This window comes from Ranitomeya imitator, chromosome 1 (genome assembly GCF_032444005.1).
Source record: "Ranitomeya imitator isolate aRanImi1 chromosome 1, aRanImi1.pri, whole genome shotgun sequence".
Lineage (NCBI taxonomy): Eukaryota > Metazoa > Chordata > Amphibia > Anura > Dendrobatidae > Ranitomeya > Ranitomeya imitator.
Genome location: NC_091282.1, coordinates 241,646,225 through 241,663,574, shown reverse-complemented (window position 1 = coordinate 241,663,574; position 17,350 = coordinate 241,646,225). Strand labels below are relative to the sequence as shown.

The following is a 17,350-nucleotide window of genomic DNA, read 5'->3' as shown; positions in this document are numbered from 1 at the left end:
CCCAGATCTTGTTCGTGCCTTTCATGTGGCTCATCCTGGTCGGCCTGGGGGTTCTGGTGAGGGTTCGGTGACCCCTCCTCAAGGGGGGGGTACTGTTGTGAATTCTGTGGCTGAGTTCACTTCTGTGGTCACAAGTGGTATTGCAGTCTCTGGGCTTCCTCCCTCAGGTGTTTTGGTGAGCTCGTTGGCTGCCTTGCTATTTAGCTCCACCTGAGTCTGTCTTCCTTGCTCCTTGTCAATGTTCCAGTGTTGGATCTGAGCTACTGCATCTTTCCTTGGGCCTGCTGCTCTGCTAGATAAGTTCTTCTAGTTTGTTTTCTGTTTTTTCTGTCCAGCTTGTTATTATCTTTTGCTGGAAGCTCTGAGAAGCAAAGGGGTGCACCGCCGTGCTGTTAGTTCGGCACGGTGGGTCTTTTTGCCCCTTTGCGTGGTTTTCGTTTTAGGGTTTTTTGTAGACTGCATAGTTCTCTTTGCTATCCTCGCTCTGTCTAGAATATCGGGCCTCACTTTGCTGAATCTATTTCATTCCTACGTTTGTCTTTTCATCTTGCTAACAGTCATTATATGTGGGGGCTGCCTATTCCTTTGGGGTATTTCTCTGAGGTAAGTCAGGCTTGTATTTCTATCTTCAGGCTAGTCAGCTCCTCAGGCAGTGCCGAGTTGCATAGGTAGTGGATAGGCGCAATCCACTGCTGCTTCCAGTTGTGTGAGGATAGATCAGGTACTGCAGTCTACAGAGATTCCACGTCTCAGAGCTCGTCCTATTGTTTTGGGTTATTGCCAGATCTCTGTATGTGCGCTGATTACTGCACGCTGTGTTGCCTGATTGCCAGCCACAACAGGGGAACCACTGTTTGGGTGCACGGCAGAGCTCGAAAGGGAAGGAGCGCCATTTGAAATGCAGACTTAGATGGATTGGTCTGCAGGCGTCATGTTGCATTTGCAGAGCCCCTGATGTACCTAAACAGTAGAAACCCCCCACAAGTGACCCCATATTGGAAACTAGACCCCCAAAGGAACTTATCTAGATGTGTTGTGAGAGCTTCGAACCAACAAGTGTTTCACTACAGTTTATAACGCAGAGCCGTGAAAATAAAAAATATTTTTTTTTTCCACGAAAATGATATTTTATCCCCTATGTTTTTATTTTCCCAAGGGTATCAGGACAAATTGGACCCCAAAGGTTGTTGTCCAACTTGTCCTGAGAACGCTGATACCCCATATGTTGGGGGGAACCACTGTTTGGGCACACAGGAGAACTCGGAAGGGAAGGAGCCCTGTTTTACTTTTTCAAAGCAGAATTGGCTGGAATTGAGATCGGACGCCATGTCGCGTTTGGAGAGCCCCTGATGTGCCTAAACAGTGGAAACCCCCAATTATAACTGAAACCCTAACCCCAACCCTAACCCTAACCCTAGCCCTAGCCCTAACCCTAGCCCTAACCCTAACCCTAGCCCTAACCCTAGCCCTAACCCTAGCCTTAACCCTAGCCCTAGCCCTAACCCTAGCCCTAACCCTAGCCCTAACCCTAGCCCTAACCCTAGCACTAACCCTAGCACTAACCCTAGCACTAATGGGAAAATGGAAATAAATACATTTTTTTACATTTTATTATTATTCCCTAACTAAGGGGGTGATGAAGGGGGGTTTGATTTACTTTTATAGCGTTTTTTTGGCGGATTTTTATGATTGGCAGCCGTCACACACTAAAAGACGCTTTTTATTGCAAAAAATAGTTTTTGCATCACCACATTTTGAGAGCTATAATTTATCCATATTTTGGCCCACAGAGTCATGTGAGATCTTGTTTTTTGCGGGATGAGTTGACGTTTTTATTGGTAACATTTTCAGGCAGATGACATTTTTTGATCGCTTTTTATTCCGATTTTTGGGAGGCGGAATGAACAAAAACCAGCAATTCCTGAATTTCTTTTAGGGGGGGCGTTTATACCGTTCCACGTGTGGTAAAATGGATAAAGCAGTTTTATTCTTCGGGTCAGTACGATTACAGCGATACCTCATTTATGTAATTTTTTTTATGTTTTGGCGCTTTTACACAATAAAAACTATTTCATATAAAAAAATAATTGTTTTTTGCATCGCATTATTCTGAGAGCTATAACTTTTTTATTTTTCTGCTGATGATGTTGTATGGCGGCTTTTTTTTTGCGGGACAAGATGACGTTTTCAGCGGTACCATGGTTATTTATATCCGTCGTTTTGATCGCGTGTTATTCCACTTTTTGTTCGCCTGTATGATAATAAAGCGTTGTTTTTTGCCTTTTTTTTTTTTTTTTTTTGCGGTGTTCACTGAAGGGGTTAACTAGTGGGATAGTTTTATAGAGCGGGTCGTTACGGACGCGGGGATACCAAATATGTGTACATTTATTGTTTTGTGTTTTTTTTTACATAAATGAATGGATTTATTGGGAAATGTTTTTTTTTTTTTATTTGGGGATTTTTTTTTATTTTTTTTTTTACACATTCTATTTTTTTTTTTTTTTACTTTCTAACATTGTCCCAGGGTGGGACATCAATGTATTAGATCAGATCGTTGATCTGACACTGTGCATAGCACACTGTCAGATCAACGATCTGACAGGCAGCTTAGCTGGCTTCCAGCGCCTGCTCTCAGCAGGCGCCGGCTAGCCAGGTCACTTCATGACCCGGAAGGAGTCCGGCGGCCATCTTGGATCCGGGGACTCCTTCCGGGTCACCGGAGCAACGCGATCTCATTGCGTTGCTCCGGTGGGAGAGCGCAGGGAGCCCCCGTCCCTGCGCGATCCCCCTCTATGCCGCTGTCACTACTGACAGCGGCATCAGAGGGGTTAAATGCCCGCGATCGGCGATAGCGCCGATCGTGGGCATTGCTGCGGGGTGTCAGCTGTCATATACAGCTGACACCCGCACCCGATCACCGCGGCGCTCAGCGCGAGACCGCGGTGATCGATGCGCCGTACTAGTACTGCTGCTGGCACTAATGCAGTGCCGGCAGCGCAGTACTAGTACGGCGCATGGCGCGAAGGGGTTAAGGTGTGAGCCAGGCAAGGAATGTGTTTCAGTTGGGAAAGGGAGATGGCAGCCATGAAATTCCTTCCGTTATCACTCACTACCTTGCCTGCCTCAAGATCTACTGTGCCCAGCCACGACTGCGTTTCTTGCTGCAAGAACTCGGACAGAACTTCCGCGGTGTGTCTGTTGTCGCCCAAACACTTCATAGCCAATACAGCCTGCTGACGCTTGCCAGTAGCTGGGCCATAATGGGACAACTGGTGTGCAACAGTGACAGCTGCTGATGGAGTGGTTGGGCGACTGCGGTCTGTGGAAGAGCTCTCCCTTCTGCAGGAGGAGGAGGAGGGGGTGCAAACGCCTACAGCCAACTGTTTCCTAGACCGTGGGCTAGGCACAATTGTCCCGGAATTGATGTCCCCTGTGGACCCTGCATCCACCACATTCACCCAGTGTGCCGTGATGGACACGTAACGTCCCTGGCCATGCCTACTGGTCCATGCATCTGTAGTCAGGTGCACCTTTGTACTCACAGATTGCCTGAGTGCATGGACGATGCGCTCTTTAACATGCTGGTGGAGGGCTGGGATGGCTTTTCTGGAAAAAGTGTCGACTGGGTAGCTCGTAGCGTGGTTCAGCGTACTCCATCAGGGCTTTGAAAGCTTCGCTTTCAACTAACCGGTAGGGCATCATCTCTAACAAGATTAGTCTAGCTATGTGGGCGTTCAAACCCTGTGTACGCGGATGCGAGGCTAAGTACTTCCTTTTCCTAACCATAGTCTCATGTAGGGTGAGCTGGACTGGAGAGCTGGAGATCGTGGAACTAGCGGATGTGCCGGTGGACATGGCAGACTGAGAGACGGTTGGAGACGGTATTCTTGCCGGTGCCCTACATGCAGTGTTTCCTACTATGAAACTGGTGATTCCCTGACCCTGACTGCTTTGGGCTGGCAAAGAAACCTGCACAGATACTGCTGGTGGTGCGGAAAATGGTGGCCTTACAGTGACGGAAGGGATGTAGCGTTGCTGACTAGCTTCATTGGCCGAGGGTGCTACAACCTTAAGGGACGTTTGGTAGTTAGTCCAGGCTTGCAAATGCATGGTGGTTAAATGTCTATGCATGCAACTTGTATTGAAACTTTTCAGATTCTGACCTCTGCTTAAGCTAGTTGAACATTTTTGACAGATGACTTTGTGTGGATCAATTGGATGTTGTTTAAAAAAATGCCAGACTGCACTCTTTCGAGCCTCGGATCCCTTTTCAGCCATTGCAGACTGAGCTTTAACCGGATGGACACGCTGTCCTCCAACAGTTTTTGGCTTTGCCACGCGTTTTGGCCAGATACTGGCCCGGCAGATGGAATCTGTTGCGATGTTGATGCCTGCTGCGGCCCCTCCTCCTCCGCTTCAGAACTACTGCCGCCTGCACCCTGTTCCCCCAATGGCTGCCAATCGGGGTCAACAACTGGGTCATCTATAACCTCCTCTTCTAGCCCGTGCGCAACGCCGTCTGTGTCACCGTGTAAGTCGGTGGTAGAGCGTTCGTGACAGGGCAACATAGTCTCATCAGGGTCTGATTCTGGATCAGTACCCTGCGAGGGCAATGTTGTGGTCTGAGTCAAAGGACCAGCATAGTAGTCTGGCTGTGGCTGTACATCAGTGCACTCCATGTCAGATTCAACTTGTAATGGGCATGGCCTGTTAACTGCTTCACTTTCTAAGCCAGGGACGGTATGTGTAAAAAGCTCCATGGAGTAACCCGTTTTGTCGCCTGCTGCATCCTTCTCTGTTGTTGTTTTTGCTGAAGAGGACAAGGAAGCGACTTGTCCCTGACCGTGAACATCCACTAACGACGCGCTGCTTTTACATTTACCAGTTTCAAAAGAGGAGGCAAAAGAGCTAGAGGGTGAGTCTGCAAGGTAAGCCAAAACTTGCTCTTGCTGCTCCGGCTTTAAAAGCGGTTTTCCTACTCCCAGAAAAGGGAGCGTTCGAGGCCTTCTGTAGCCAGACGATGAACCTGGCTCCACAGCTCCAGAGTTAGGTGCAATATTTCTTTTCCCACGACCACCTGGTGCTCCACTACCATCATTACCAGCTGACAATGAACGCCCACGGCCACGACCTCTTCCACCAGACTTCCTCATTGTTTTAAAAACTTAACCAAAGTAACGGTATTTGTTGCTGTCAAACAACTTACACGGTGAGCTATAACTTCAGTATGATTTCGATATCCCTTTACAGGTTGGTGAGACCGCAAGGAAAATCAGGCACAATGTTACACACTCTGTTTTCTGTGGCACCAAATCAGAGAGATGCCACACACGCAGGACTGTCACTCAAGCACAAATGTCAATATTAATCTCCCACTGTATTTTTTTTTTTTTCAGGGAGAATTTAGAAAGCACAAAATAAATAAATTGCCTTTCTATGGCCCAGTGCCCACTATTTAAGAGAGAGAGAGAGATGGCACACCCAGGAGTCAGGAGTGGCACACAAGCAGAAAGGGCAATATTAATCTCCCACTGATTTGTTTTTTTTTGTTTTTTTTTAAGGAAGAATTTAGAAACCAAATAAAATAAAATGATTTTTTCCGGGAGAATTTAGAAACCCCCCCCCCAAAAAAAAAAGGCTTTCTATGGCCCACTGAGTGAGAGATGGCACACACAGGAGTCAGGAGTGGCACACAAGCCCAGAGGCCAATATTTATCTCCCACTGACTGATTTATTGATTTTTTTCAGGTAGAATTTAGAAACCAAATCAACCAAAAAAATAAATAGGCTTTCTATGGCCCACTGAGTGAGAGATGGCATACAAGCCCAGAGGCCAATATTTATCTCCCACTGACTGATTTATTGATTTTTTCAGGTAGAATTTAGAAACCAAATCAACCAAAAAAATAAATAGGCTTTCTATGGCCCACTGAGTGAGAGATGGCACACACAGGAGTCAGAAATGGCACACAAGCCCAGAGGCCAATATTTATCTCACACTGACTGATTTATTGATTTTTTTCAGGTAGAATTTAGAAACCAAATCAACCAAAAAAATAAATAGGCTTTCTATGGCCCACTGAGTGAGAGATGGCACACACAGGAGTAAGAAGTGGCACACAAGCCCAGAGGCCAATATTTATCTCCCACTGACTGATTTATTGATTTTTTCAGGTAGAATTTAGAAACCAAATCAACCAAAAAAATATATAGGCTTTCTATGGCCCACTGAGTGAGAGATGGCACACACAGGAGTCAGAAGTGGCACACAAGCCCAGAGGCCAATATTTATCTCCCACTGACTGATTTATTGATTTTTTTCAGGTAAAATTTAGAAACCAAATCAACAAAAAAATAAACAGGCTTTCTATGGCCCACTGAGTGAGAGATGGCACACACAGGAGTCAGGAGTGGCACACAAGCCCACAGGCCAATATTTATCTCCCACTGACTGATTTATTGATTTTTTTCAGGTAGAATTTAGAAACCAAATCAACAAAAAAAATAAATAGGCTTTCTATGGCCCACTGAGTGAGAGATGGCACACACACAGGAGTTAGGAGTGGCACACAAGCCCAGAGGCCAATATTTATCTCCCACTGATTGATTTATTGATTTTTTTCAGGTAGAATTTAGAAACCAAATCAACCAAAAAAATAAATAGGCTTTCTATGGCCCACTATGTGAGAGATGGCACACAGGGATGGCACTCTAGCAGAAATGCCAATCTTAATCTCCCACAACTTATTTTTTGTAGGGAGAATTAAAAAAATAAATAAATAAAAGGGACTGTCCTACAATTACTATCTCCCTGCAGTAATCTCAGCCAGGTATGGCAGGCAGCAATAAGGAGTGGACTGATGCACAAATTAAATAAAAAGTGTGGACAAACAAACAAGATAGCTGTGCAGAAAGGAAGGAACAAGAGGATTTGTGCTTTGAAAAAAGCAATTGGTTTGCACAGCGGCGTACACACAGCAATGCAGCTATCAGGGAGCCTTCTAGGGCAGCCCAATGAGCTACAGCGCTGAGGGGGAAAAAAAAAAAAATGTAGCTTACACTATCCCTGCACACCGAAGGTGGTGTTGGACAGTGGAAATCGCTACAGCACAAGTGGTTTGGGGGTTAATGGACCCTGCCTAACGCTATCCCTGTTTCTGACGAAGCGGCAGCAACCTCTCCCTAAGCTCAGATCAGCAGCAGTAAGATGGCGGTCGGCGGGAACGCCCCTTTATAGCCCCTGTGACGCCGCAGACAGCAAGCCAATCACTGCAATGCCCTTCTCTAAGATGGTGGGGACCAGGACCTATGTCATCACGCTGCCCACACTCTGCGTTCACCTTCATTGGCTGAAAGTCGCGTACCGCATGGCCGACCCCGCACAGGGGTCGGGTCGGGTTTCATGAAACCCGACTTTGCCAAAAGTCGGCGACTTTTGAAAATGAACGACCCGTTTCGCTCGACCCTAGTCACAATGTCTTGAAATAGGCAGGGAATGAAGAAGGGAATGGCATTTTTGATGACATGACACAGATGGTTTTTCTTGTGCAAGTAATGAGGCAGAGCAAATAATGATACCCCAGAACTTGTAATTGCCTACTAATACAACAGGGAAGTTCTGTGGCAACATTTCATTGTTTTATGAACAGGAAGTCTAATTGTGATTACAGATAAAATCATGTTACTGCTGAATTACATAGTGCATCGTATGCATGTCTGCTGGAAAATCATACACTTTTTGGATAAATATTATTTTGACAGGAGACAGCTATGTACTAGACCACTGCAAAGGCCTTAAGCTCTTAGTAATTTAGACCAGAGGCAATGCTTTCTGCCTCTCAAATAATCCACCAGTAATAATAATAATTATGGGCTATAAAAATCCAGCTTTGTTTCATATATGCATTCTTATAAACATTAAACTGATGCTTTTGTGTATATGTGGCCACATCTACCTACTAGACTCAAATTCAGTCATTGCTCAGAGAATACAGAGCAACATCTGGAACCGCGGCCCCGGGACTGACCGCCACAATCTAGAGCCAGTGTCGGTTAGGGTCGAGGGCGCAGTTACGGCGGCTGCTCTGTATCATCAGAGCAATGACTGAATCTGCACCAGCGCTGCTCTCCTGACTGAAACCAAATGCTGTTGGGGGAAATAGTTAATTTTCTCCCCACAGCGTTCGCCTATGTGCATGCGCTGGACAAGTAAGGCTTCTTTCACACTTCCGTTGGTACGGTGCCGTCACGAAGCGTCGGCGCGATGTACCAACGGAAGTGTTTTCTTTCACATTTCCTTCTACATTGCCCAGCAAGAAAGATCGTGAGAGCGATATTTCCTGCTGGGCATGCGCAGTGTGAAATATTGGACTCGACGTAAGGAAAAACGTTCCCTTGAACATTTTTCTGAGACTGGCCGCCAAGCCCGACTCATCCAGTGCACAACGGACGCGACGTGTGGCCATATGTCATGATCCGTCGGCAATACAAGTCTATGGGAATAAACGCATCCTGCATGCAAATTTGCAGGATGTGTTTTTTTTTACCAAAACGGCGCATTGTGACGGATCAAAATAAACGAAAATGTGAAAGAAGCCTTAGGCTAGGGTCACATTGCGTTAATGGGTTAACACTAACGGACTGCGTTGCACGGCGAAAATGTCGCAATTAACGCCATGCAACGGGTCCGTTAGTGCACCCATTGACAGCAATGTGATTTGTGCCTGTAGCACATCGCTAGCGCATGCCAATTTCGGCACGCGCTAGCGATGTGCCGTTCTTTTGTGACGGACCTCAGACGCTGCTTGCTAGCAGCTAGCGGGGACGGCGAACGCGGACCCTAGAGATACATTGTGTTAGCGCAATCCGCTAGCGCTATGCGCTTAACGGATTGCCCTAACGCAATGTGAACCTAGCCTTAGTAACACTCGTAACCTGCAGATTGAGCACAAATCTGCCAGTTTGTAGAGTTTTTACTGGTGACAGGTTCTCTTTTAATAACTAATATTGTGGGACTCATAAAGGTTTTGAATTCTTACACTGTAAGATCATGTTTGGGGGTTTTAGAAAGTGTTTAGTTTAATCAACTTCAGTCTGCAAGAAGTTTCCAAACCTCTTCATTAGGACCAAACCACAATGGTTTGGTCTTGATGAAGAGGTTTGGAATCCTTGAAACGCATTGACACAATAAACTGCATTCGTGCTTTATCCTTGTGTGTGACTATACCTTTTGAACCTTGAGCAGTGCAGACTCTGGAATCCCTCATATTCCTCATTTACTGCATGACCTTTTATTGGTGGTTCGGCAGCAGCCTTTAGATGCTTTTATAGGAGTTGTGACTGTCACAATCTTATCAGGTGAGCGTGCCTACAATATTTTATTTCAATTTTTTTTATCAGATAAGATACTATTTGTGCTTTCTGTCTTTCCAGCTTTATTATTTGATGCAACCTCTCTTTCTACTCAGTTTACTTCAGAACAGCATTAAACATTTGTGGCCTACTCGCAAACCTCAAGACAGCTAAGCTCTCACTACACAGTGTTCAATATCAGCATTGGAGGGATTGGTGACTAGCGTACCAAGGCTGTCAGAAAAGTCAGGCCACACCGACTCAGTGCTCAAAGTCTAGTTCCCATGGACATTTTCCAGATCTTTGGCATTGAGGACCCAGGATAAACCCATAAAGTGCAAGCAAAAATGAAACTCACCTCATAGACATAGCTTTGGTAGAACAGCCCAAGTTTGGGTAGCTGTTCTGAAAGGTTGGGGGGATGTCAGGATTTCAAATGTATTTGTGCCTTGTGAACACCGATTCAGTTGAATATAATGAGGAAGCAGGAGAAAATCTGATCTCTATCCAACTGTTCTGTCTTTGTAAAGACTGAAGGATTTGCAAGGACCTTCATATCACATAACATTCTCAGATCACAGAACTGGCAGCAGAGTAGAACACAGACAAATGAGGTGCTTGGGTGGGGGCATTATACAGTGTGAAGTGGACACTGGGAGCATCAAACTGCTTGCGGAGACATCATAATTTATGGGAGGCTGTGGGGACATAATGGTGTGTGAAGTGGACTCTGGTGGCTGAGATGCCTCATACGGTGTGTGGGGGCTGAGGGGGCATCATTCTGTGTTGGAGGCACTGAAGGAGGCATCATAAAAGTGTGTGGGGGCACTGCGAGGGGCTTTAGGGACTTCATATTGTGTGTTGGTTTCTGTGGGACATCATACTGTGTGTGTGTGGTGGATGTAGGGGCATCATACTGTGTGGAGTGGATATGGAGGCATCATATGGTGTGTGGCAGGGTTGGCAGGATGTCCTACTCTGTGTGGGCTTCACACTGTGTGAGGCATCATATTATGTGTGGGAGGCTAAGAAAGGGATACCATAATGTGTTGGAACATGTGTGGGCTTTGCTTTAAGCAATATTTCTATGTGGTCAAAGATGAAGGACTTAGGCTAGGGTTCTACTTTAGCAAAAAATAAAAATTGCTCTAGTACAGTATGTGTCCCTCTTTCTTTTTTTCAAACTTTGGAAGTATACATCTGCTAATAAAATGTGATGTCCTTTTTTCCTTTCTATTCATTGATTTCCTTTAGTCAAGCTGAGGGAACATGTAGCATGCTCCACGATTTTAAAGCCATATAATTGTAGTCACAATGTCATTCGAGCTCTCTAATTTGGGTCGTATGCAACCTTTGTGCCTTGAGCAGCAGCTACTATAAATAAAGCTTTTTTTTTCTACTGCTCCTGCTATTGTAAATAAGATCAATGTTATTCTGTATTGCTATAATTGCTTTGTACCTTTGGACAAGTATATTGATAGAGCTTTAAAACAGCAAAATGGACTGAATCAAAGTAAGGTCATAGGTGGGACAATAATTGTCTGTAATTGAAGCGATTAAATATAAATAAGCAGATAAGGCCTGGCATGGATAAAGAAATGCATTATTGCACAGAATCCTCTAGATTTTCTTTTTTTTTCAAATGTCAACAACCATTTTCATGCTTGTAGATCTAACTTATGGAGTGGAAATAATAGATGCTGAGGGCAAGCTAATGTTTCAGGTCAGGTTGAAAAATATTGTTATACCTTTGCTTTATTCAATACAAGGTACTATGAAAGCATTTGGAGAATTGAATAGAGTTGAGATCATGGGTCATGGCAACTGTAGGTATTATTGATAAGAAAATGTATAATATTAAGTACATATTATACAATTATACAAAATATTGGCCTGGGGTAATTCTAAAATGCAAGCGCTCCTGATTTTCTTGTAAAATGTATAGTTACTAGTTGGCAGTTGTATGCTACCCATTGCATGTGTAAAAACAAATACAATGAATTGGTCTATAATGATTTGCGTAGTCTGACCATTCTGATTTCTGTTGAAGCCAATGGAGCTCATAGAAGTCTGCGGACAGTACTGGCCATGCAAAGTGAATGCTGCTTGTTACAATGCATGCTCAACTTCTCATAGACTTATAGGCTTCACTTGACAATAAGTCTATGAGAATCCGAGCATGTACAAAAGGTGGTAGTGAGCTGACCAGGAAAGAAACGGGAATGCCTATTGTGCAGACTCGATGAGTAGAAGAGCAACAACCTACTGTAGCTCCAGAAGATTTTAACCCCTTCACCTCCAGAGCTTTTTCCGCTTTTTCGTTTTCGTTTTTTGCTCCCCTCCTTCCCAGAGCCATAACTTTTTTATTGTTCCGTCAATATGGCCATGTGAGGGCTTATTTTTTGCGGGACGAGATGTACTTTTGAATGATACCATTGGTTTTACCATGCCATGTAACAGAAAACGGGAAAAAAATTCCAAGTGTGATGAAATTGCAAAAAAAGTGCAATCTCACACTTGTTTTTTGTTTGGCTTTTTTGCTAGGTTCACCAAATGCTAAAACTAACCTGCCATTATGATTCTCCAGGTCATTACGAGTTCATAGACACCTAACATGTCTAGGTTATTTTTTATCTAAGTGGTGAAGAAAAATTCCAAAGTTTGCTTAAAAAAAAAAAAAATAAATTGCGCGATTTTCCGATACCTGTATCGTCTCCAATTTTCGTGATCTGGGGTCAGGTGAGGGCTTATTTTTTGCGAGTCGAGCTGGCGTTTTTAATGATACCGTTTTGGTGTAGATACTTTCTTTTGATCGCCCGTTATTGCATTTTAATGCAATGTCGCGGCGACCAAAAAACTTAATTTTGGCGTTTTGATTTTTTTTCTCGCTATGCCATTTAGCGGTCAGGTTAATCCTTTGTTTTTATTGATAGATTGGGTGATTCTGAATGCGGCGATACCAAATATGTGTATGTTTGATTTTTTTTTTAATTGTTTTATTTTGATTGGGGCAAAAGGGGGGTTATTTGAACTTTTACATATTTTTTATTTTTTTTTATATTTTTAATCACTTTTTTTTAATTTTGGCATGCTTCAATAGCCTCCATAGGAGGCTAGAAGCATGCACAACTCGATCGGCTCTGCTACATAGCAGCGATCTGCTGATCGCTGCTATGTAGCAGAAATGGAGGTGTGCTGTGAGCGCCGATGCACAGATCACCTCTATGTAGCAGAAATGCAGGGTTGCTTTGAACGCGGACCACAGGGTGGTGCTCAAAGCAATCGGCCATCAACAACCATAGAGGTCTCAAGGAGACCTCTGTTTGTTATGGCAATGCACTGCTGACCCCCAATCATGTGACGGGGGTCAGCAGTGCGAACACATCCGGCAGCGCGGCCGAGAGCGCTAGTTAAATGCCGCTGTCAGCGCTTGACGGCGGCATTTAGCTAGTTAATGGGCGCGGGCGGATCGCGATTCCACTCGCGCTCATTGCGCGCACATGTCAGCTGTACAAAACAGCTGACATGTCGCGGCTTTGAGGTGGGCTCACCGCCGGAGCCCACCTCAAAGCAGGGGATCTGCCAGCTGACGTACTATTCCGTCAGCTGGCAGAGAGGGGTTAATAAAGTTTCTCCATATGTTGAGTGCTACTTTATTTTACAAAAGACACAACATTTTAATTTTAAGCAACTGGAAACCCCCTGAAGTTCAATCTTTACATAAATAGAATTTATTTTAGTTTTTATTTTAGCTATTTTCCTTTTGTAACTGAATATTAAATACAAAGTTAGATAATCTAAAGTGGTCGTTTTATCATGGTTTCTTACAAAAGACCAAAGATTTTTGAAACCTTTAACGGTACAGAGAGCAATAAAGTAGTAGAGACATTAGTGATGAATAAATCTTTTAAAAGTTTAATTTGATAGCTTTTCTAGCTTTGATAAATTTTACTAGGAAATTCATTTAGCAGTGAATCGATTGGCAACGAGTCGAAAGTACTTCAAAGCCTCCAATGCTCTGAAAAAAGTATGTGACTGAGTTGCAGCAGCACTATATCTATGCTGAACAAGCAAGTAGTAGCTGCCATCTATTAATCACGCCCTTGCCCTACCTGACAGAAACAGTGACTCTTTCATTTCCTATCAATTAAATATGTACTATTCTCTTTTCTTCACACACTAATCTTCACTGCTGTGTAGTCATACACTATTTGTACGGTTTCTGCAGTGTATTACAGTTTTCGCTCACTATCTGTGTATATAAGCTGCAGAGCTGTAATGTCTTCTCACTACTCAGATTCAACACAAAAGGGCTGCTGCATTTCCTGCTTCTGCTTTTATACAGGTTATCATGGTCTCTTGTGATTGGATGTGCTATACTAAGCGATATGAAAGCTGCATAGCCTTATGGGGAAGCAAACTTGATCACTTTTGAGGTGATCCTTCTCTGGACAATTTTTTTCGATCAATGCTAAACAAATTTCACACTGTTCCACTTTACCAGGTTCATCAAATTCCTAAAAATTCGACATGTATTTGATTTGAATGGAATTAATTTTTTTCAACTCCAATAGACATCAATTGAACAAACCACAAAAAGTTTCTATGAATTTGGCTTTTTTTATGTAAATCATTATTTTATTGAAACTTTTAGTTTGTATTTCTTACATGTAGTTTTCTTCATGTAAAAGCATGAGGCACTGCAATATATATTGACTTGTAAATATTCTGTTTGTCTTTGTAGACATGATGCCAACTGGTCTGTACACCAAGCTAATCAGGGTGATCGTCAAAGAAAACATGAAGATTTAACTGATGAAGAGAAAGAAATTATCAACAGAGTTATAGCAAGAGCTTCCAAAATGGAAGAGATGGAGCAAGAACGAATTGGGTAAGAACAGCTATTGCTGCTTTTTACATGGGTGCAATGTTTGTTTTTTTTCCAGTACCTAGGCCTCTTGTTTAGAAGCATTTAATTAATGAATTGTAAAATTGTATGAAAGGTAGTTCTAGTACATTTTACTTCTAATCAGAATTGCTTGTGTTAAAATTGTGATAACTTACAAAATTCTTGTAAATTCCTAAACTGCTGGAAACAGACAATTTGTAATCTGCTAAAGACTTCAAGGGTCAAAATTCACTGGAGCCCTGTTGTTCATAAAAGAAGCAAATATATATGTTATATAAACTGTTATTCTTCTAAAAGTTTCTAGCATTGCTTGCATAGGAGGACAGTAGTCATTTTTCGACCACCTATTCTGACAAGACTAATGTGGGATCTGAATATTTTAGGGGTTGTCAACTGCTAGAACAACCCCTTCTTGATCTAAATGTTTGGCCCGATAAAATAAAAAAGCCTATACTTGCCTCTTGTACTGGTGCCGTTCCAGCGGTGTTGGCACTCTCGTTGCTCGGTCTCCTGTGCGGTTGTTGTGACATGTGAGCCTGGCCCCCAATCTGCGTTGGAATCACTGTCCCTGCCTTTGTACAAATTGAACATGAACATGAAATGGTAGTCTGGGATGGAGCTGATCTCAGACTTCCTCTTCATGTTCAATTCGTATGAAGGTGGAGACAGTGATGCCAACGCAGATTGGGGGCCAGGCTCAATGTCATAACAACCACATGGGATACCTGGGAATGTGAGTGCCAACACAGCTGGAACAGCGCTGGCTCAAAGGGGGAGTATAAGCTTTTTTTTAATTTTATCAAGGCCAAACATTTAGATCAAGAAGACGTTGTCCTAGTAGTGGACAACTACTTTAAGACATTGCAATAACTTTATTGCTACATCAGATTATCTGAAATCAAATACAAGGACATGATTGGCATAAATGCATATGCAGATGGTCAAAGATGAAAGGGTTTATTTCCACCACAAAAAATGATGGCGTATTGTTAGAATATTCCATCTATTTTGGTGGGAATCTGATGGCATTGCTGCATACTTCAGATATTCACGAAAATGTAAAAGTGGATGCTTATTTTTTTTGCAACATTCTTAATTAGAAGTCTAGTAAACTAACTTAAAGAGAACCAAACAAAGCATAAATGGTCACTGTCACTTCAACATACTTTTTATAAATTATTAGTAGAGATGAATATAAAAACTTTATAACACATCACTTCTGAGAAATGTGCTTCTTTCTCCATTTGGTGTGAACCATTATTCTGAGGTCTAAGGGGTAAGGTTTCTCCTTGTGGATAGTGACATACCAGCTCTGGCTTGTCAAGGTAAGGAGGCTAATTCGCCGTGCAATGCTCCTTTGGGAAATTTAATATGCAAATTGTCTCTTCAGAGAAAAAGAGGACTTGAACTCTATAGCGCCACCTGTTGGAAGTAGCGATCCTACAAGTCACAATCAACCCTTTTAACGAGTCTTGCAATATAACTTAGGATGAAAGCCAAATCAGTATCTCAAATCGCAGACATGGTGTTTCGGGCTGTTGGCCCTCGTCGGTGCAAAAAATGAGAACTGATTTGGCTAGGTGAGAGGTTCTGGACTGAGTTCTAAGGCCGAGGTCACACTGGAGAGAGGCGCAAAAACAACGCATTGCACATGGACCAATGTTTCTCTATGGGTCAGCTTCCATCAGCTTCCATCAGCCGTATATTTCTCGTTCGTATTTTACAGTTTGAAAAAATTGCAGCATGCTGCGTTTGTCAGCATATTGGGCAAAAAATCTGCCAATGAAAGTCTATGGGGGCGAGAAAAATACGGATTACACACAGACCATGCATGTGACTTTTGAGAAATATGCACCGGTGTCCTATAGAAAAGCTGGACATCAGCTATGTTGTGCAGAAGTCTGGTGGATACACAGCTGATAGTCCTACTGAATAGACTGTTAGAATTTGTATTATGGCAAGAAAAAAGCAGCCAAGTAAAAAAAAAAGAGTGGCCATCATTACTTTAAGAAATGAAGGTCAGTCAGTCCAAAAAATTGGGCAAACTTTTTGAAAGTGTCCCCAAGTGCAGTGGCAAAAACCATCAAGCACTACAAAGAAACTGACTCACATGAGGACCGCCCCAGGAAAGGAAGACCAAGAGTCAACTCAGCTCAGATTAGAGACCAGGTCAATGCCACACATAGTTGTAGCAATAGACACATCTCTACAATAACTGTTAAGAGGAGACTTTGTGCAGCAGGCCTTCATGGTAAAATAGCTGCTAGGAAACCACTGCTAAAGACAGGCAACAAGCAGAAGAGACTTGTTTGGGCTAAAGAACACAAGGAATGGACATTGAACCCAATCGAGATGGTTTGGGGTGAGCTGGGCCGCAGATTGAAGGCAAAAGGGCCAACAAGTGCTAAGCATCTCTGGGAACTCCTTCAAGATTGTTGGAAGACCATTCCTGGTGACTACCTCTTGAAGCTCATCAAGAGAATGCCAAGAGTGTGCAAAGTAGTCATCAAAGCAAAAGGTGGCTACTTTGAAGAACCTAGAATATAATACATATTTTCATAAGTATATAATTCCACATGTGTTAATCCATAGTTTTGATGCCTTCAGTGTGAATGTACAATGTTCATAGTCATGAAAATACAGAAAAATCTTTAAATGAGAAGGTGTGTCCAAACTTTTGGTCTGTACTGTGTATATGTGTATATATGTATATAGATGTGTATGTATATGTGTATGTATATATATGTTATATTATATTTAATGCAGAGCTAGATAGCAGAGAAGCCGGTAATAAAATGGTCACAGTAAACCATTTCATATCCCTTTTTTTTGTTTTAACATATTCCTCACTAATAATATTAGAAGTGTCTATGTGTAAAATTTGGGAGCTCTGTGTTAAAATAAAGGGTTAAATCACAGAAAGAACTGGCATGGGCTCCCGCTCAATTTTCTCCGCCAGAGTGGGAAAGCCAGTGACTGAGGGCAGATATTAATAGCCTAGAGAGGGACTATGGTTATTGCCCCCCCGTCTAAAAACATCTGGCCCCAGCCACCCCAGAAAAGGCGCATCTGTAAGATGCGCCTTTTCTG

The 17,350-nt window shown here is 43.0% G+C and overlaps 1 protein-coding gene across 1 annotated transcript in view; it reads left to right on the top strand.

The window, feature by feature from the left end:
• RPH3A (rabphilin 3A) overlaps nucleotides 1-17,350 on the top strand; it is a 507,416-nt gene that overhangs the window by 221,186 nt on the left and 268,880 nt on the right. The window contains exon 3 of the mRNA XM_069754762.1: nucleotides 14,096-14,242. Coding sequence (XP_069610863.1) covers nucleotides 14,096-14,242 — 147 coding nt within the window. The remainder of the gene's footprint in view (nucleotides 1-14,095; nucleotides 14,243-17,350) is intronic.